The sequence below is a fragment of the Chanodichthys erythropterus genome, chromosome 16 (genome assembly GCF_024489055.1).
Source record: "Chanodichthys erythropterus isolate Z2021 chromosome 16, ASM2448905v1, whole genome shotgun sequence".
In the NCBI taxonomy this organism is placed as follows: Eukaryota; Metazoa; Chordata; class Actinopteri; order Cypriniformes; family Xenocyprididae; genus Chanodichthys; species Chanodichthys erythropterus.
In genome coordinates this window covers 28,159,184-28,181,653 of record NC_090236.1, presented here as the reverse complement: position 1 = coordinate 28,181,653, position 22,470 = coordinate 28,159,184, and the positions used below count along the sequence as shown (strand labels likewise).

Sequence of the window (22,470 nt, the reverse complement as noted above, 5' to 3'; positions counted from 1 at the left end):
TGTTCTGAGATACAGGAAAGAGGTCTGTTGGTGAGTTAACACCCATTGTGTTACTATGACAACCTCCTACAGACAGACAGCATAGCATGGTGATAAAGCCAGAGAGCTTTTAATAAATTCAGACATGCTGCATGAAGAGAATAATCAATGACTGTCTGCGAACGCAAAGAAAGGAACAAAGAAAAGTTATGCTATAGTAGATTATCTTTTGCCATGCATCATTTATATTATATGGAGAAGTTTAAGTATAAATAGACTGCGAATTACATATCAAACTTAATAAAACCTTTTAAAAGCAATGCATTATGATATTGCGTTACTCCCTAAAAAGTAACTAATTGTGTTACTTAGTTACTTTTTATGGAAAGAAATGTGTTACATTACTTTTGCGTTACTTATTCTCATCTGGGCTGGGCTTGCTTGTTTCTTTTTTTTTTTTAAAGTTATATTTTTGGCAAATATAAAGTCCCTTTCACACCAAAAGTGGAATGAATAAGCTTCAGGCTGATCTCAAATGTGATGTTTTTCTAAAGTAATTTTTGCTTAATAGTATGGTTGAATTGGATCATCGAAGGTCAATGGAAAAGACACTGATTAATAAAGTAAGATTAAATACATAAAGGATTGCATTTCACTGTTTTTATTCATTTTGAGCAATACTGACTCTGTTTTTGTGCATGTGAGATTAGTCAAGTACTACAATAACCATCATGTTTACACACAACGCCTCTACTCTTACTCTCGATTTCTCTCAACATGGCGACAGGAGAGCTGTCGGTCAATACATGGGAAAATAAAGTAATTTGCATTACTTATTTAAAAAAGTATCTCAGATATTTTGTAGTAAATCATGTTAAATCATGATAAAGTCATGTGTTACTTTACTAGTTACTTGAAATAAGTAATCTGATTACATACCTCTAGTTACTTGTAATGCGTTACCCCAAACACTGAGTATTAAAGATGTAATTTAACAAAATTGAGGGTTAACTGGACAATCAAAATAGCCAAAAGATTTTTTTTTTAAATTGGGGTTGGGGTCTGGGGATCCCAGCTTTTCAGTGTGGTCTCAGACTTTGTTTATGGAGAAAAGAACCCAAAATTAGTGTACAAATGGTTAATGCTATATACTCACAGAAACATAGGCAGTGAGGCAGGTGACCAGAGAGGCAGTGATGGCATAGGGGATGGATGTGTTGGGGCTTTTGGCTTCCTCTCCCGTGGTGGCTATAATGTCAAACCCAATAAAGGCATAGAAGCAAGTGGCTGCACCCTGCATAACCTGTTGGACAGAGTGGTTGATTATAGCTTCAAGACAATGTAGTTTCCTCCTCAATGTTTATGCTGAGAGTTACTAACTGCACTAACGGATTGAACTTCAATAATTGATTTGAAATGTACTTTACCCCTGACCAGCCATAAGGCAGGAATCGTCCCTCGTCCCAGTTGCTTACACTGACGAAGAACAGGCCTGCAATCATTATGAAAACCCAGACCACAAGATTGATGACATTCAGCACGTTGTTGAACCCGACAGAATTCTTCACGCCTAGAGCAACTATCACTGTGACCAGGATGGCTATGACCAGGGCCAAGAAGTCCGGATACGACTGTTCCCCTTTACCTGAGGTGATAAAGGAGGAATTCACATAAACATGGATTTTGAAACATAACAAAAAAGGAATGAGCCAATTTTGATGCTGGCATTACAAAATATTGTCTGAAAGATTTAATGAGCTTAAAAAGCATTGAAGATTTATGGATATTTAGGCAAGTAGTTTGAATATTTATGGATGGATGGATGGATGGATGGATGGATGGATGGATGGATGGATGGATGGATGGATGGATGGATGGATGGATGGATGGATGGATGGATGGATGGATGGATGGATGGATGGATGGATGGATGGATGGATGGATGGATGGATGGATGGATGGATGGATGGATGGATGGATGGATGGATGGATGGATGGATGGACGGACGGAAGGACAGACAGACGGACAGACAGACAGACGGACTGAATGAGCGACTGATAGTTAGATAGATGTCTCTCAGATGATAGTAGTGAGTTTAGACAGTTTAGACAACATGACAGCAGACAGTCCTCTTTTGACCCCTCAGTGCAGTCATGAATAAATCATGTTTTTCTAAAAATATTCAGCATACTAACTAGGCCTTAAGCGGAAATGACTATGAACCATAATGTGTCAACTACATGTGTGCAGAGAGACACAGATGGAGGGATATTGGACTCTTAGAGAAAGGGGGTTGGTACAAGAAAAAGAAGAGATTTTACTGCTGTTGGCTGAATAAGATTATGTATTTTGGCACAAAATGCCATGTTTTTTTCTGGGTCAGACACAATAGTCTATATGTAATGTCTGTCTGCAAACCAAAGATGCTGTGCAGGAAGCAAATATCATCATTTCTAGAGTACACAATACCCTTATTTCATTCCTCCATCTGTACTGTAGTCTGAGGATCCACGGTAGATGTATAGTATGTCTTTTTGAGAACTAAACAAAGTTGTTGTAGGACAGGAATTTTGATGCCAAGGACCCCAAAATATCCCCTTGTGAGGGACTCCCTTCCTAAAATATATCTTATGAAGGAAGCTATACATTTTGATGTATAAAATAAAACCCATTATACAATGCGTAGAAAAAGTGTGTGATATTATAAAAACAAGTAATTTTGTTTTTATTACTTCACTGAAACCAACAATTAATAAATATTAAAATATTATTAATTCAATAAAGTGCATAATCAAGTAATTACATAATCAGCATTCATGAGGGGAAAACACATTTTTCACGATGAATATGTAGCAAAAACAGAAATATGTGAAGAATTTGCTTCAAATCATATCTGCTTTGAAAATATTTCTGTCCTAATTTTAATAGCAAATACCCGACCTATAAAAGTGCTTATTTTTTCTTTTGTGAGAGAGGTTTCTTTTTTCTAATAAGCTTTCTTCACACTGTCATTGTCACCAGACTACTGACTGCTAAAGTTAGAGGTGCCATTTCTTTTCTGCAGCACCATTAACTCCAATCTATTGATAAATTAAGCCTACTGTAACTTGTGTTGTAATTACTGTGGGTGTGTGTCAAGACTTTTAGTGTGTCAATTCAAAATTCTTTCTTTGAATACTGCAACACTCTGTGACATGAAGTCAATCAGATTTAATAACAGGCTGTCAAGTTTTTTCTTACAAAATGAAAATGGTCTCTTTGTCACAGTATTGAGATTAATGCAGGTCCCAGACGTTGATGATTATGCTCTAAACATAAACATAACAATGTCTAAAGTTCATGTCACTCACCCAGGCCATTGAGTGTTCCTATGTGGTTGATCATGAAGCCACTGATGCTATGATTGGCCAGCGAGTCAAACATGCTGCTGAGTGCACTGGCTCCTGCTGCTGTACCTATCAGGTACTCCAAAATCAGATTCCAGCCAATAAAAAAAGCCACAAATTCGCCCACCGTCACATAGCTGTAAGTATAGGCCGATCCTGTGGTTTTAGGCACGCGCACACCAAATTCAGCATAGCACACCCCTGTGGAGAGATAACAATGATTACTGTAACACCTGTACTCCTGAAGGTTTTCAATAAAAGCATGAACACCTCTAACTGGTTGCTGTGATGGAAACATTGATTTTTTTTTTTTTTTTTTTTTTTTTTGGTTGGAGTGGCAGATCAATTCTCAAATGTAGAATCCGTAGAATCCCAGAGGGCCAGATAACAGGAGGGAAATCCCTCTTTATAGGCCAGATCCCTGTAAGCCCCATTACAGTGGAAAAAGATAAGGATTATCTGTTTTTACGTTCAGAATCAATATGTACTTTCTAACATCAGTGCTATAGAGCAGTACATAACCCGTTAAGTTGACATAATGTGATGTATTTCTGAAGAAAACATGATAAAATATATAGGACAGCACTTGAATTTATTCACTGAGAAAGGATTTGATGGTGAAAAGTAACAGTTCCATATCAGAATGGAGCCAGATTGAATTAAAGTTCAATAAAACAATGCAAAAAAATAGCTGTTTGCTTTCTGGTTAACCACTGAATGCCATCAGAAAAGAAGATGTATTACAGAGCAAGTTATTACATTTTGATTAAAGATTATGAAGACAAAGTGTTGTTTGTTTTCTTTGGAGCAGATGAATAAATCACAATAAAACCAGGAACATGCATTAGGAAAGTAAATAGTATTCATTTCAATTTCATATTGACTTATACTGTAAGTTATCCGTTTCTTGAGACAGGTTACAGATTTTATTGTGATTCTAATTTGGTTAATTTCAGGTGTTCATAATGTTACAAAAGATTTATATTTCAAATAAATGCTGTTATTTATTTTTTTTACTTTCTATTCATCAAAGAATACTGAAAAAAAAGTTTCCACAAAAAAAATTAACCAGCAAAGTGTTTTCAACATTGATAATAATAAGAAATGTTTCTTGATCATCGAATATTTGAATGATTTCTGACCCTGAAGACTGGAGTAATGAATTACATTTTAAAATATATTTAAAATAGACAAGCGTTAATTTAAATTGTAATCATGTTTCACAATATTTCTGTTTTAATGTATTTTTGATCAAATAAATGCAGCCTTGGTGAGCTTAAGATTCTTCTTTCAAAAAAAATCTTACAGACCCCAAACTTTTAAATATCATCTGTGGCATATATCAAAATTAAAGGGGTAGTTCACCCAAAAATTAAACGATCCCTTAATTTACTCACCCTCAAGCTAGCCTAGGTGTATATGACTATTTTCTCTCAGACGAACACAATCAGAGTTATACTGAAAAATATTCTGGCTCTTTCAAGCTTTATAATGGGAGTGATTTTGAAGCCCACAAAAGCGCATCCAACCATCATAAAAGTAATCCATACGGCTCCAGGGGGTTAATAAAGGCCTTCTGAATCTATGTGAGAGCCTTCTGTGCCTTATAGGGCTGGGCAACAAACTCAAGCTCCTCTGACATTTCTCATTAAAGGTGTCCTAGAAACAAAAATTTAATTTACCTCAGCATAGTTAAATAACAAGAGTTCAGTACATGGAAAAGACATTCAGTGAGTCTCAAACTCCATTGTTTCCTCCTTCTTATATAAATCTCATTTGTTTAAAAGACCTCCAAAGAACAGGCGAATCTCAACATAACACCGACTGTTACATAACAGTCGGGATCATTAATATGTACGCCCCCAATATTTGCATATGCCAGCCCATGCTCCCAACATTATGAAAGGCATTAGACAAGGGCAGCGAGTATGAACGTCTGGATCTGTGCACAGCTGAATCATCAGACAGATGGAGCGATAATAACTGACATGATCCATGATAACATGATATTTTTAGTGATATTTGTAAATTGTCTTTCTAAATGTTTCATTAGCATGTTGCTAATGTACTGTTAAATGTGGTTAAAGTTACCATCGTTTATTACTGTATTCACGGAGACAAGAGCTGTCGCTATTTTCATTTTTAAACACTTGCAGTCTGTATAATTCATAAACACAACTTCATTCTTTATAAATCTCTCAAACAATGTAACATTAGCCGTTAGCCACGGAGCATAGCCTCAAATTCATTCAGAATCAAATGTAAACATCCAAATAAATACTGTACTTACGCGATTAGACATGCTGCATGACGAACACTTTGTAAAGATCCATTTTGAGGGTTATATTAGCTGTTTGAACTTTTTTTATGTTGTTTAAGGCAAGTGCGAGCTCTTGGGGCGTGGAGCACCGGATTTAAAGGGCTACACACCCTGAATCGGCTCATTTCTAATTATGCCCCAAAATAGTCAGTTAAAAAAATGAATTTTGAGCTGAAACTTCACAGACACATTCAGGGGACACCTTAGACTTATATCACATATTTTAAAAAAGTTCTAGGGCACCTTTAAAAAATTATCATGCTAGACCTCTCATTTGTGACCAGTGTTTTGTTTTGCTCTATCCTCGGCACTTCTGCATTTGCCAATACAACATGCGTCGGGGCAGAGTTCACTCTTCGGCCAGAACTAGACGTCGCATAACGTTATACCAAAAGCCAGTGATTAAAGTTATGAATATGGATATTTTTCTTACAAAAATTAATCACTTCACTTCAGAAGGCCTTTATTAACCCCCATTACTTTTATGAAGGATGGATGCGTTTTTTGGGGCTTCAAAATCTAAGTTATAATTCACTCCCATTATAAAGCTTGGAAGGGCCAGGATATTTTTTAAAATAGCTCCAACTGTGTTGAAGAAAGTCATATACGTCTAGGATGGCTTGAGGGTGAACAAATTATGGGATAATTATCATTTTTGGGTGAACTAAGCCTTTAAGAATTTTTTCCTTTGAATTATTTTACTTTAAATAAAGATTCGATTTTTGTGAACATTTTGAATGAAAGACAAATAGGATAAAAAGAAAAAAAGAAAAAAAAGGTGTCAATATTAATGGAGGACACTGTATATCTAATGGCTATGTGGAATGATACAAAAGCTATCTAAACTCTGTTTCTGTGTCCATTAGTAGAAGGGTCAGCTGCATGGAAAAAAATATTCCTTTCATTTTCCCCTCCCTTTTATTTTTGGGTTCTTTATGTTGGTATCCACAGGGAAAACTAAATGGATTTTTCCTCCAACTCTATTTTGGTTGCTGCATGCTGTGCACAGCTTCAACCTGTAAACCTAATGAGCCAGTTCACCATGCGTCATCACTACACGTCAGGAGGCATAGAGTTATACATGTGTTCACTCAGCTTAAGCCTGACTCAGGATCAGCGCATAAAAAATGATGTTATCCACACTACAATAACACTACCTAGGCCGTGTTTCACTGGGGGCAGGTTTACAGGAAGATAACAGATGTCTTTTTTTCTGTGTTTTTCTCTTTTGTGTCAGATTGACTGGAACAGGAAGTCGGGGCAGCACTCACCTGACAGGATGGAGGCCACAGCAGCGATGATGAAAGACACAATGACCCCAGGACCCGCCATTTCCTTAGCCACCAGTCCAGAGACCACGTACATGCCCGTGCCTACACAGCTTCCCACTCCCAGAGACACAAGGTCCACAGTGGAGAGAACGCGGGCGAGTTTGGTGCCGTGAGCCCCCGTGCCACCTGTGCTCTCCAGCATGGACTCCACCGGCTTCGTCCGGAGAACACGGGACTGGAAGGCAAACCAGGTGGCCCCCCACTGAATCCGCCGTGGGTCCAGTTTGGCAAAGAGCCCACTCATCCTGGAGCCTGGTTATGGATCAAAGGGCTTCAAGAGTTGGGGCTGATACTCTGAGGAGGTCTGAAGAAGCTCTGGATCTTGCAGTATAGGGGGTCACACAGAAACCAGCTGTTCACTGATGTCTTTCAGAGGAGCATCATTACCAGATGTTTCCACATGACCAGTGAGAGTGAAGGTGAAGCAACGCTGTGAACAAAATGAGATGAACAGTGTGATCATTAATCTTGACAGTCATGCTTTCCTCTGCTTTCCTTATACTGCTATAAAACCTGTTTCCACAAAAATATTAAGCAGCACAACTGTTCCCTTTCGTGGGAACTGTCGACGCTGCGTGGTAACGCATTGGGAACCTTCTGCGTGATGTCGTCACTGAAGCACTCATGTATCTAGCCAATCGCGAAGCGAGACGTCAGAGACGGGTGACGTCACGGACCAGGAAACTATAAAGCACACTCGGATGCAGAGCACGCCAGCTTCTGTGTCTTCAGCAAGCGCTCTATGTTATCTTGTGTGTCTTATTTGGTGTTGTTTGTCCTGCTTATTTTTGGAAAACATTATCTCTTCGTCTGAGGACAAGAGTGTTATTGTGCACCACACATATATATATATATATATATAGTGAATAAAGACACGAGTGAAATGGCGGAAGGCAGACAATTTAAAAAGTGTGTTCACCCATGCACACGGTTTGTTCCAGATGGGGACACTCATGAGATGTGTGTTGTCTGCCTGGGGGTTGAGCATGCACAGGCAGCTCTCGAGGGGGCTGTCTGTGTTCATTGTGAGAAGCTCACCCTCAGAGTTTTAAGATCACGCCGGGCACTCTTTCACGATAAAGAGAGTGCTCCGGTCGGCGTTCCCCGCGGATCGGGTCCCGCTGTTGCTGAGGCGCAGCGGCGGCTTCATTCGTGGGGTTCGCAAATGGAGCTGGCAGAGGGGGTTGAGACGGGCCCAGCCTTATCTCGCCCTTTACCTGCCAGCCCCAGTGCCTCTTCTCAGGCGGCGGAAGCACGCGCTGCGGTTTCTTCCCCCCAGAGAGAGGCACCCGCGCTTCATCTCTCTTCCTCTGAGGAGGTTGATGTGATGAGCGTGGGGAAGAGGAACCGCCATCCTCTTCCCCAGCACATGAGGAGCTCCTGGAGGTAGTGACCAGGGCTGTTGCCAAATTAAAAATTGACTGGCCAGCAGAGCGGGCAGATACTAGACCAAAGAGTAAGCTGGATGAGCGCTTTCTGCCCGCTCGGTCACTACCCCAGCGTCGGGGTTTGCCCTTCTTCCGGACCTCCACACCGAGGTCTCGAGGTCTTGGAAGAAGCCGGCATCATATCGTGTCTTCAGCCCCCAGACCTCAATGTATAGTAACATCGTGGGGCTGAAGCAGCAAGGCTATGCGGCGATGCCTCGGGTGGAAGAGACGCTTGCGGGCCTATCTCTCCCCCGAGTCTGCATCGTCGCTGAAAACCCCGACGTTGACCACCAAGCCATTAAAAACTACATCAGGCTTGGTGGGCAAGGCTTATGTGCGGCAGCAGGTCAGGCAGCGGCATGTCTACATACCATGTCGCTCCTACAGGCATATCAAGCCGACCTGCTGGGGGAAGTGGAGAATAACGGGGAGGCCACGTATGAGTGCATCCAGGAAATCAGGATGGCAACTGACCTGGCTCTCCGTGCCACCAAAGAGACGGCAAAGAAATCGGCCGCTCTATGGCAGCATTGGTGGCTACGGAGAGGCACTTGTGGCTGAACCTCTCGGACATAAGGTTGCGTGACAAAGCCTACCTTATGGACGCGCCGCTGTCTCCTGCGGGCCTCTTCGGCGACGCCGTTACAACAGTCGTCGAGAGGTTCCAGGAGGCTAAGAAACAATCTGCGGCGTTCCAGAGGTTCATCCCCCGCAAACCAAGAATCCCTCCCCCGAGGCTGATGAGCGGGATCAGCCTCGGCCGTCAACGAGCTCCTCAGCGCACCACAGAGCGCAACAAAAGATTAGCGTGGCCGCCCGTGCTCCCCCGCAGAGAGCTTGGGGATCGGGTCGGCCCGCTCAGCCGAAGCCTTCTAGGGGGCAGAACGGACCTGCGCGCCGTTATCCTGGCCCGGAAGGCTTCGAAGCGGTCCTGATGTCTGTGGGTCAGGAACCGATGAGGGCGGCCCCCTCCGAAGGGAGCCGGCGAAAAATACATCTAAAAGCCGCTTCCCTTCGGCGCCCTCAGGGATCGTTATGCCAACCCTGCCACCCAGGGTGCGTCAGGGCGCAGCGGTCTCCACCGACCCTCCGAGGAGGGCCGGCCACTTGATTCGATTGTTCTCTGCCGGTGCGCCGCTTCAGAGCGTCGAATCAGGTGCTCAAAAAACACCAGAGGCCAGTCTCGAGAGACTGGTTCCCTTAGTAAATTTTCTGGTAGAATGGAAACTTCTTCCGAATATATCAAAATGGGTGCTGCTCACTATAAAAGAGGGTTACAAGATCCAGTTCGGGTCTCGCCCGCCCAGATTCAACGGGGTTCTTCCCACAGTGGTAACCCCCGAGCAGTCTCTGGTTATGGAACAAGAAGTTGCGACACTTTTGCGAAAAGGAGCTATAGAAAGGGTTCCTCCTCCCAGCAACCAGTCAGGGTTCTACAGCCGTTACTTCATTGTTCCAAAGAAGGATGGAGAGGTCTACGACCTATTATAGATTTACGTGTGCTAAATCGCTCAATACAAAAGCTCAAGTTCAAGATGCTGACACTCAAACAGATTATACCACAGATCAGGTCCGAGGACTGGTTTGTGGCAATAGACCTGAAAGATGCTTACTTTCATGTGTCCATCCATCCTTCTCACAGGAAGTTCCTCAGGTTTGCTTTCGGGGGCGAAGCTTACCAGTACAGGGTTCTTCCGTTCGGCCTATCATTATCACCCCGCACATTCACGAAATGCGTGGACGCAGCTCTGGCTCCGCTGAGGATCCAGGGCATTCGCATACTGAATTATATCGACGATTGGTTGATTCTAGCTCAGTCAGAGCAACTAGCAGTTCAGCATCGAGATGCTGTTCTGTCCCATATGAAGAGGCTTGGGCTGAGGCTCAATGCCAAAAAGAGTGTGCTAGTTCCAGCTCAATCCACCAACTATCTGGGTGTAGTGTGGGACTCCACCACGATGCGGGCATATTTGTCTCCCGCTCGGGTGAGTGCCATTCTTATGGCTATGAAAGGGGTGAAGTTAGGCCAGTCACTCACTGTAAAACAGTTCCAGAAACTGCTGGGTCTGATGGCGGCTGCGTCCAACGTGATACCTTTTGGCCTTCTGCACATGAGGCCCCTACAGTGGTGGCTCAGGACCAGGGGGTTCTCCCCGAGGGGAAATCCCTTTCGCATGATCAAAGTCTCAAAACGATGTCTTCGTTCTCTGACCATGTGGAAAGACCCCCGGTTCCTGTCCCAGGGACCCGTGTTGGGGGCCACTACTCGTCGAGTAATGCTTACGACGGACGCCTCCCTCACGGGCTGGGGAGCGATCATGAGTGGTCGCTCAGCTCAGGGTCTTTGGGAAGACCATCAGCTCTCTTGGCACATAAATCGGCTAGAGATGATGGCAGTGTTCCTAGCTCTGAAACACTTTCTCCCAGACCTGAGAGGTTACCATGTGTTGGTTCGTACGGACAACACTGCAGTGGTTGCATATATAAATCATCAGGGGGTCTGCGGTCTCGCCGACTATATTACTTGGCCCGTCAGATCCTCCTGTGGTCCCAAGGGAAGCTGCTCTCGCTGAGGGCAGCTTACATCCCGGGACATCAAAATGTGGGAGCAGATGCCCTGTCGAGGCAGGGGCCAAGGCCCGGGGAGTGGAAACTCCACCCAGAAGTGGTGAGTCTCCTATGGAAAATTTCGGTCGAGCGGAAGTCGACCTGTTCGCCTCGGGAGAGTCAACCCAGTGTCCGCTCTGGTACTCCCTAACACATCCAGCACCTCTGGGTCTGGATGCTATGGTACAGACGTGGCCGAGGCTGCGCCTGTACGCATTTCCCCCGATCGCCCTGCTCTCGGGAGTTCTGGGAAAAAGTACGCCGAGAAGGGGCCAATCTAATACTGGTAGCCCCATTCTGGCCAACCAGGATATGGTTCTCAGGACCTAGTGTCGTTACTCAACGGCTCCCCAATGGAGCTTCCTCTCAGACAGGACCTCCTGTCTCAAGCGGGCGGCATGATTATACATCCCCGCCCAGAACGACTGAAACTATGGGCCTGGCCTCTGAGGGGGCCAGACTCATAAATGCTGGTCTCCCAACCGAGGTTGTGGAGACCATTCTTAACTCCAGAGCTCCCGCCACGAGGAAGTTGTATGCCTACAAATGGAATTTGTTTTCTACCTGGTGCAGACACAATAATACGGACCCTGTCCTTTCTTCTGTTAGCTTTGTGCTAAAATTCCTCCAGAAAAATTCTCGGAGGGCTCATCTCACTCAACCTTAAAGGTTTATGTTGCAGCAATTTCAGCATATCATGCTCCTCTTGAGGGGAATATCTCGGTAGGTCGAGACCCCCTCGTCACACGCTTCCTCCGTGGCACACTGAGGTTGAGGCCTCCAGTGCGCACAAGGGTGCCAACCTGGGACTTGGCTGTGGTCTTACAAGGGTTAGCTGAGGCTCCCTTTGAACCATTAGAGGAGGTTCCTGAGAGGTTCCTCACTCTGAAAACGATTATTTTATTAGCTATCACTTCTCTGAAGCGGATAGGAGATTTACAAGCACTTTCTGTTGCTCCCTCTTTCCTTGAATTTGCTCCAGGAATGGTGAAAGCATTCCTGTATCCTAAACCGGGGTATGTCCCAAAGGTCCCTACCAATGTCCCAGGCCCCATTGTGCTTCAGTCTTTCTATCCTCCTCCATTTGAATCTGCGGATCAGGAAAAATTGAATCTGTTATGCCCAGTAAGGGCTTTGGATACTTATGTCCACAGAGCTGCCCTGTGGCGTAAGTCAGATCAGTTGTTTGTCTGTTATGGGTCCCCTAGAAAAGGGGGCCCAGCATCAAAACAGAGAATGAGCAAGTGGGTGGTCGAGGCCATCTCACTTGCATACGAAGCGGCCGGACAGCCCTCTCCCTTGAATGTTCGCGCCCATTCTACCAGGGGTATGGCGGCATCAAAAGCTCTGATGTCAGGAGTCTCCATGAGTGACATATGTGATGCAGCTGGATGGTCATGCCAGCACACATTTATTAAATATTATAACCTTGATGTTGGCTCCACTCCGGGGTCCTCTGTCCTGTCAAGATAACCTTGGCAAGTGCTTGAGCTACGGCTCAGTTGGGATTGCGTTCCCAATGCGTTACCACGCAGCGTCGACAGTTCCCACGAAAGGGAACGTCTCAGGTTACAGATGTAACCCTGGTTCCCTGAGTAGGGAACGAGACGCTGCGTCTCTTGCCGTACCCCTGCACACTTGCAAGTGCTTGCTTCAGACTTACTTAGAAGCTGGCGTGCTCTGCATCCGAGTGTGCTTTATAGTTTCCTGGTCCGTGACGTCACCCGTCTCTGACGTCTCGCTTCGCGATTGGCTAGATACATGAGTGCTTCAGTGACGACATCACGCAGAAGGTTCCCAATGCGTTACCACGCAGCGTCTCGTTCCCTACTCAGGGAACCAGGGTTACATCTGTAACCTGAGACGTTTTCAACATTGATAATAATAAGAAACGTTTTGTGAGCAGCAAATCAGCATATTAAAAATGATTTCTGATGGATCATGTGACACTGAAGACTGGAATAATGATGCTGAAAATTCACCACAGGAATAAATTACATTTTAAAATATATTAAAATAGATTTTTTTTTTTAATTAATAAATATTTAGCAATTTTTCTGTTTTAGATCAAATAAATGCAGCCTTGGTGAGCATAAGTTGCTTCTTTCAGAAACATTAAAAATCTTACCGACCCCAAACATTTGAATAGTAAAGTAAATATATATTTAATAAAAATATTAATATTTAATAATAAAACATATAGATATAATATCATATCTGTACATGCATTATTAAATAATAACATTCATAGAATTTTTATATAAATATGAATGCAGATAAATATGAACATATCTAATACAAATAAATATTATATAATATAACTAATATACACTTTTTCACACTAGCAGTGAAATATTACACTATGTTATACATTTCTTGAATGCAAACATATATATATTACAACTACCTATAAAATGATGTATATGGCACATGCCTATTGTTATTAAAATGTGTAATTGTGATTTTTTATTTCTTTTTATTTCCTGTGAATTATCCCAAAAAGATGCATTTGCTGTTGTTCAAGTGTGTTTCATTCACTTTTTGAAGTAAATCTAAGGCTGATAAAACATTTGTTGTGGTAAAAGCCTCTTCATGCTAGCCTAAAGGAAATGTGCTGGCATACTCACAAGAGTTACATTTATACCGCCTGATTAAATACTAATGCAAGACTTCTTCCCATCGGCTATTTACTGATCTTTGTAAAAGAAAGGCCTGTTAGCTTAGGTTAACAGATGAATGAATGCTTTCCACAACATAAAGCATGTAGCAAAATATTTCACTACCATTGTGGGTCACAAAAAAGCAGTCATGGGTATCTCTGTCTGGCTAAATGACACTTTCTCAGAGAAATCATCAACCAAATCGTGTATATGCTAACAATATGTCTCATCGATTCAAGACAGTTCTTAGATTTGAAACAGAACAGAAAATTAGCATATTATCATCAGATTTTCACATAGCCAAATTGTTTATGGCATCTGTGTCCATCATTCAAATAAGAGACCTTCTTTATAAATTCACTTTCATCAGTGTCTGGTAGCTGTAGTGATGATTCATGAGTCATTCATTTCCTGTCCATCCTGATAAAACAGTTCAAAAGGATTAAATAAATATGAAAACTAAGCTTTCATAGGTGGTACTAAATGTAATGGCTTTTTGTAAGAGTTCGTTGATTTGATATCTTGAGGGCCTCTTGATAGGAATAAGCTGAAGATAACATCAAGACCCATGTTGAACACCAATAAAATGTGCTGATGAGCCCTGGTGCGCAGCCAAATAGGAACAGACAAAGAATAAAACCCAGCCTGCTCTCGTCGGCTTCATTTCCTATCTGGCATTCTTTCTCTTCTGATCTTTTCTCTCTCGAACTCTTTCATTTTACCAACACATTTTTTTACACATCATTTTATAGTCCTTTCCTCTTCTCTTTCACCACTAGCCCAGTCTCTTCCCTTTTAACTCATCAATCCTGTCACTTTGAAGGATTTTGATGGTTTCTCTTAGCTGTAATCATACTCTCTCTCCTTTATCCCATGTCTAACTGTCTGCAGGAAGACAGTGACAGATCGCAGGGAAGTCTGTCCATCACATGGCTCCTGGCCAGGATAATGATTTGTCACAGGTTTACAACCGCTCAACAGGCCACATAGACTGGGTCTATCTCAACTAAGCTTCACCTAAATGTATGATGGATTCTGGTTTCAAGCAAAACAATAAACTGAGATGATGTCCTGCAAAATGTAAAAGTAAAGGTTATTTAAAGTTCATATGCCAGTCCATAATGTACAGTTTAAAGCTAAACAGTAACATTACCCTGATGCTGGTTGTCCCTTTAGGGTGCTAGAAGAGTATATATTCAAACCTTACCAATGACCTTATGACTCACACATGTATAAACAGTGGCCTGAGGTGCAACACAGAGCATTGATATTATTCAAAGAGAAAAGATTAAGCCATAAAGAACCTACTGTACATTCACAGCTCTGTCTGTATATAATACTTTCCACATTTATTTTATGCATTAACAGGAATATTTAAAAAAAAAAAAAAAAAATTCATGTAAGCTGAAAGCATAGTGCAAAAAATGATTTTTGCCAAATACATATGAATACTACAAACTTTATAGTTCTATTTACTTAAAGGTGCCCTAGATTCAAAAACTGAATTTACCTCGGCATAGTTAAATAACAAGAGTTCAGTACATGGAAAAGACATACAGTGAGTCTCAAACTCCATTGTTTCCTCCTTCTTATATAAATCTCATTTGTTTAAAAGACCTCTGAAGAACAGGCGAATCTCAACATAACACAGACTGTTACGTAACAGTCAGGATCATTAATATGTATGCCCCCAACATTTGCATATGCCAGCTCATGTTCAAGGCATTAGACAAGGGCAGAACGTCTGGATGTGCACAGCTGAATCATCAGACTAGGTAAGCAAGCAAGGACAACAGTGAAAAATGGCAGATGGAGCAATAATAACATGATCCATGATATCATGATATTTTTAGTGATATTTGTAAATTGTCTTTTTAAATGTTTCGTTAGCATGTTGCTAATGTACTGTTAAATGTGGTTAAAGTTACCATCGTTTCTTACTATATTCATGGAGACAAGAGCTGTCGCTATTTTCATTTTTAAACACTTGCAGTCTGTATAATTCATAAACACAACTTCATTCTTTATAAATCTCTCTAACAGTGTAGCATTAGCCATTAGCCACGGATCACAGCCTCAAATTCATTCAGAATCAAATGTAAACATCAAAATAAACACTGTACTTACGCGATTAGACATGCTGCATGACGAACACTTTGTAAAGATCCATTTTGAGGGTTATATTAGCTGTTTGAACTTTTTTTATGTTGTTTAAGGCAAGTGCGAGCTCTTGGGGCATGGAGCACCGGATTTAAAGGGCCACTCACCCTGAATCGGCTCATTTCTAATTATGCCCCAAAATAGGCAGTTAAAAAAATGAATTTAAAAAAATCTATGGGGTATTTTGAGCTGAAACTTCACAGACACATTCAGGGGACACCTTAGACTTATATTACATCTTTTTTTAAAAAGTTCTAGGGCACCTTTAAAATTGGGAACATTATGTAAAAATTATGTAACTGATTACCTCAATTTTTTTGAGTTAGCCCAACTTATTCAGGTTTACAGTGTAAATTGTTAAATATTATAACAATTTAAAATATCTATTTTCTACTTTAATATATTTCAAAATGTAATTTATTTCTTTAATGTTAAAGCTGAATTTTCAGCATCATTACTTCAGTCTTCAGTATCACATGATCCTTCAGAAATCATTTTAATATAATTCTTGGAGCTCAAAAAACATTTCTTATTCTTTTCTATCTTTTGAACGGTAGTGTATACGGCAAGAAAAGTATATTCAAAGTTGGCTGTGACATTCATGCTGTACAAGAAATTATATAATTTTATGAAACAGCCAGAAAACACAAACCAAACAGGCGGAGCCCCAGGTGGATGTCAAGTTCACCTAAATCAGTCATGTCTGTCATTAAGGAATCAAGATAATTGGGTAATTGTGCGGTGTGATTGGTAAGGGAGGAGGTGATAGAAAGTGTTTGGCCATCTGCAGGCAATGTGAGAAGAATTGATTTCCATTGTGAGATCATTGTGTGGGAAAAGAAAGTGGGCGTATTCTACAGCTTCTGTCGAGGAGGTCTGATTGATTGAACCATAATGTGCATCTGATACAAACCTGCCTACTTGTCATTATTCATATTTGAGGAATAAAAAAGCATCATAGAAATGCTTCTCCTCACTGCTCTAACTGTACAACCTTATAACAAATGTTTACTTTTTTGTTCAGTTTCAAGTTGATAGTATTTGTTCTTGTATTTCATTCGAAAACACATATGCCATCATCACTAAACCCTAAATAAAATTTTGGGACCTGGTCTATCCACACCCTAATAAACAATTCAGGAGATTTTTATTTAGCTCCAACACACTGTCACATGGTCTAGTCCAAAGAAATATGACATGCGCTGTGTCATATGGTGAAACATATTTTATCTAGAGCTGTTTTCAAAGCTAATGTCCAAATTCTGGCATCTTTTATTGTTTATATGTTCATGCTATGCAGATTTTAATGTAGCCAATTCAGACAACAGTCTTGACGAGCTTTCCTTTCTCAAATTTTATTTTGAATCACTGATATAACAATGAAAGACAGAGACTGAGAGATTTGAACCCACAGTTCCAGATGAGAAAATGACACCCCAACTACTCACCTTGCTTTCACACTACATAATTCTCTTGCTAATAACAGAGTGAATTTACAAGTCAATTTAAGTCTTCTCGCCTTCATCATTTCACCTTGTGTGACACAGCTGTTGCCTGTATTCAGAATCAGAGATGGAAATCTTCCATCCCACTGTTCTGCTGCTTTAAAATTTAACCTGAGAGTACAAGATACAGCAAAACACAGCCAAGCTACGGCTGCAGCAGATGGTGTGTAGAAATGGTGAGCAGAACTGTATTGCTCATATTACATAGAAGGATTCAGACTACATGTATTTTTTAATTGCACAGCCCTGCCAATATACATCCTGGCAGAGGGATTGACTGAGAGAGTGTTCTGTCTTCAAAATTTATTTACTGTTTTAAAATACCAGGATTAGGATACCAGTCCTTGTTGGTGGGGATTACAAACACACGTCTTAAATGTAACTGAATTATGTAAATCTAAAATCTAAATTGAGGATCAGCATCAAATTAAAGATTATAAATAATGATATACTGTCAGTCAAAAGTTTTTTTAATCTTTTTGAAAGACGTTTTATGCTTACCAAGGCTGCATTTATTGTGAAATATTATTACAATTTAAAATAACTGGGGTTTTTTTGTTGTTTTTTTATTTATTCCTCTAAAGGTAAAGCTGAAGTTCCAGCATAATTTCTCCAGGATTCAGTGTCACATGATCCTTTGAAATTGTAATGCTGGTTTGCTGCTCAAAAAAACATTTATTATTACTAATGTTGAAAATAGTTTAAAGGTGCCGTAGAACGTCTTTTCAAAAGATGTAATATAAGTGTAAAGGTGTCCCCTGAATGTGTCTGTGAAGTTTCAGCTCAAAATACCCCATAGATTTTTTTAAATACATTTTTTTAACTGCCTATTTTGGGGAATCATTAACTATGCACCGATTCAGGCTGCGCTGCCCCTTTAAATCTCTCGCTCCCTGCCCTCCTGAGCTCTCGACTATAAGTGCAGTTATACAGTGCATAAACAAAGTTCACACAGCTAATATAATCCTCAAATGGATCTTTACAAGATGTTCATCATTCATGCGGCATGCATGCATCGATTCATGTTAGTATAGTATTTATTTGGATGTTTACATTTGATTCTGAACGAGTTTGAGACTGTGCTCCGTGGCTAATGGCTAATGCTACACTGTTGGAGAGATTTATAAAGAATGAAGTTGTGTTTATGCATTATACAGACTGCAAGTGTTTAAAAATGAAACAGCGACGGCTCTTGTCTCCGCGAATACAGTAATAAATGATGGTAACTTTAACCACATTTAACAGTACATTAGCAACATGCTAACGAAACATTCAGAAAGACAATTTACAAATATCACTAAAAATATCATGTAATCATGGATCATGTCAGTTATTATTGTCCTTGCTTGCTTACCTAGTCTGATGATTCTGCTGTGCACAGATCCAGACGTTAATACTTGCTGCCCTTGTGTAATGCCTTGAACATGAGCTGGAACATGCAAATATTGGGGTCATACATATTAATGATCCTGACTGTTACGTAACAGTCGGTGTTATGTTGAGATTCGCCTGTTTTTCGGAGGTCTTTTAAACAAATGAGATTTATATAAGAAGGAGGAAGCAAACTGAACGTATGTCTTTTACATGTACTGAACTCTTGTTATTCAACTATGCTGAGGTAAATTCAATTTTTGATTCTAGGGCACCTTTAATATTTGTGTATAAATCATGTGTTTATTGTCACTTTTGTTCAATGTAAAGGGATAGCTCACCCAAAAATGAAAATTGTCATTACTTACTGATCCTCAAGTGGTTCTAATTCTGTATGTGATTCTTTCTTCTGTTGAACACAAAAAAAAGTTGTTTTTTTTAAGTTATATTTATGTGCTTTTTGTGCCTTTATTTGGAGAGGACAGTAGAGAGCAGACAGGAAAGCATTGGGCAGAGAGAGGGGGGCAGGATCGGCAAAGAACCTGAAGACGGGAATCGAACTTGGGTCACATTTGCGCCATTTGTTGGTGCACTAACCACTAGGCTATCGGCACCAACCGGGAAAAAAAAAAAAAAAGAAGTTATTTTAAAGAATGTGGGTAACCAGACAGTTGATGGCACCCACTGGAACAACATAATAATGACATATTTCTGTGAACCATCCCTTTAATTCATCCTTGCTTGAATAAAAATATTAATTAATGAAAGAAAATCTTACTGATCTTAAACTGAGCACCAAAAAATTTGAATACACCTGTTCTCTACAACATAGAAAGAAACTAACCCACTTACATAAAGTGGAATGATGCTCCATTTAATTCCACCAGATCTGACTTACTTTGTTTTTAGCATGAATAAACACATATAATAACCTTATCACTTTAAAATCACCTCACATTTCACCCGAAAACAAAAGCATGCAAATAGAACACTAAATGTAGAAACTTTGCTAACACTTGACTTCACCCACACACAGTCAGACCTTTCTTCAGGGCAGTATAATGCAGCTCCTCCCTTCTTCTTGCTTTCCCTGCTCTACTCTCCTCTCCTCCCCCTCCTTCTCTAGGTCGCTGCACTGTTACATAAACTGGCTGCTGAGTGGAGTGAATCTGCCTGGCACAAACATAACACCATTTCAGGCCATCAGATTTATTGCTATCTATTTCTCAGTTCAACTCACATAAGTATCAGAGCACATTCAGAACCAAATTAAACTAAATATAATATATATATACAGCACTCTGAAACGACTGTTTTTGCCGCATGATGTTGCTAACTGTTTGACATATAGCAACAATATGGTATTAATCAGTCAGAAGGTGTTAATTAACAACAAACACTCCCGTAAGGTACTGCGTGATGCATACAATAACAAAATCTTAAACATACAAACATTACCACTGTACTTTCGTACAATACAAAATGGTTCCTAAATTGTTGCCAGGCAGTTTACTCTACAAATACTGCACTTTAAAGAATGCATTTGTGTTTTTATAAGGGAATGAGTATTTATTTATGTGTGTAGCTGTACAGACTGTATTACGTCTCATGCTCAGATGCAGTGCTGCAGGTGGTCCTAATTGACGGAAAGCCTGTAATTGTATTACAGCATGTGCGTAAACAGTACGAGTGACATCACAATTGTGGCAGGAGCTTAATGGGAGCGAGCACAAGTGCGGCTCATTGAGAAAAAAGCAAGTCATACCCATGAAGTCTGAGTCCAAAAAAAAAAAATAATAATTTAAAAATTTAAAATACAGACGTGGCTTTTCAGGAGCCAAAACTCATAAAATGCAGTCACAGGTGCAATGATAATAGCTGATCTTTATTGGCCACTAATGTGGAAATTTGTCAAAGCTACTCTGTAAAAACAAATCATAATTTTAACAGTAAAAATGCTACAGTTAAAAAGTTTTAAACTGTACCTTACTGTAGAGTGAAAATCTGGACAATACATGTAATTTTATGGTAAAACACAGTACAAATGATTGTTTTGAGGAAAAAAATAATTACCTTATTATACTTGTACTTTTACAAAAATATTTCCCAGAAGGTCATGCATTATGTATAACATTGATTATCTTTTATTGAAATAAGAAATTATTATTATTATATATTTCTGGTATCAATTATGCACAATAATGTGTTTAATGTTAAATTTTATGTTGTTTAAAGTGTACTGCTACTTAAACTTATCTTCTGCCTTGTGAAATGATGACATTTGAGCATAAAATGAATAAGATTCAGTATAATACAGTACATTAAAATACGGGTGGGGTGCGGTGTAATAAAAACATGAGTGCACAGCAATAAAATACATGACTCAATAAATCAGAATAAATAAGCTCTATAAAAAACCGAATCAATAACACCAACAAATACATAAAGATTGATTATTCAATAAAACAGCAGATGGATAATTGAACAACAGGAATGGCAATCATTTCCGTTTCTATTTAACTGTTTAGAAATCGTTCACAAGCAAAATTACCAATGATCAGATCACTTCTAAGGAGGTGGCAAACATGAATCTCAATACAACTAATTCCTACAAAGGAAAAGATAGCTTAGATTACATATCAAGCAGGTTAAAAGTACCCTTACCAACTATTTTTTAAGTAGTAGTTTAATATCATACTAAAAGAAACTAAATAATGTATAAATCAGGACGTGTATGTTTCAGCACCATGGTCAGCGCCGCTGTATTTCACACGCCCGATTATAAACAAAGCAGCATCCATGAGTAACTGCCATCATGTCATTGGAGATTAACCTCGTTTCACTGCCTAGAGCTCCGCTATAGACACATTCACAGGCGGTGTAATCAAAAGAGGCCATTGCTTATCTAAAAACTCAGTCATTAATAATGTAGACAAGCCTTTTGCCTTTCTATTGCATAAAAAGCATGTTATTGAAATGTAGACATTCACTTGATAGCGATCTCACACCGCCCCTCCCGTGAAACACAACCAGCTGATACTAAAACAAATTTTTTTCTGCTCTTCTCGTTTTTTTTAAACAACAACAACGTGGGTTTTAATTCATTGCTGACACGCATGGTTTAAAAGATTAAAAAGTTAATTGCGAAAACGTATCGCTGTTATCCCAACAGAGCTGCTTAAAAACAACCGCTTTAAAACCAGTAAAAAAGAAACTAGATATAAAAGCTTATTTTTGCGCTGTTTTTTTGCGCCTTTAAACTGTAATTTGTTCATCTATGATTCTGATTTGGGGCTGAACGGGGTCTTGTGTACATCCTGACCTAGTGTCCTGGTTTGGTCAACACTTACCTTCCAGGCTGCTGCCGCTGTCCAGCTGTGCCGATGCTGATGTGAGGTGCTGCGGCTCACAGCAGCGCGATACGGTGGCGTAGTCCAAAGGCAGGTGGATCCCAGGCAGGATGCATTTCCGTTTGCGTATCATATAATGCTTATTATATACATTAACAATGATTTATCATAACTTAAAGCCGCACTAAAGGCGAAAAAATCATCATTGTAAGGATTAAGGTCGTCGTAGGGAGGGATACTTCACTGATGCTGCAAAAGGGACGTGTACGCTCGTGTAGTAACGCAGGGGTTAAATTATTCAGACGCTGCCTCCACGTGATACGCGAGCAAATTCATTATTTATTATCGTCGTCTACGTCAATGACGTTAT

General features: G+C 40.3%; 1 protein-coding gene across 1 annotated transcript in view; it reads right to left on the bottom strand.

Moving 5' to 3' along the window:
* slc7a14a (solute carrier family 7 member 14a) overlaps positions 1 to 22,215 on the bottom strand; it is a 31,256-nt gene extending 9,041 nt beyond the window's left edge. The window contains exons 1-5 of the mRNA XM_067362840.1: positions 22,101 to 22,215; positions 6,958 to 7,447; positions 3,331 to 3,567; positions 1,407 to 1,624; positions 1,136 to 1,282 (exon numbers count right to left, since the gene is read on the bottom strand). Coding sequence (XP_067218941.1) covers positions 1,136 to 1,282; positions 1,407 to 1,624; positions 3,331 to 3,567; positions 6,958 to 7,261 — 906 coding nt within the window. The 5' untranslated portion in view covers positions 7,262 to 7,447; positions 22,101 to 22,215. The remainder of the gene's footprint in view (positions 1 to 1,135; positions 1,283 to 1,406; positions 1,625 to 3,330; positions 3,568 to 6,957; positions 7,448 to 22,100) is intronic.
* Positions 22,216 to 22,470: the final 255 nt, after the last annotated feature.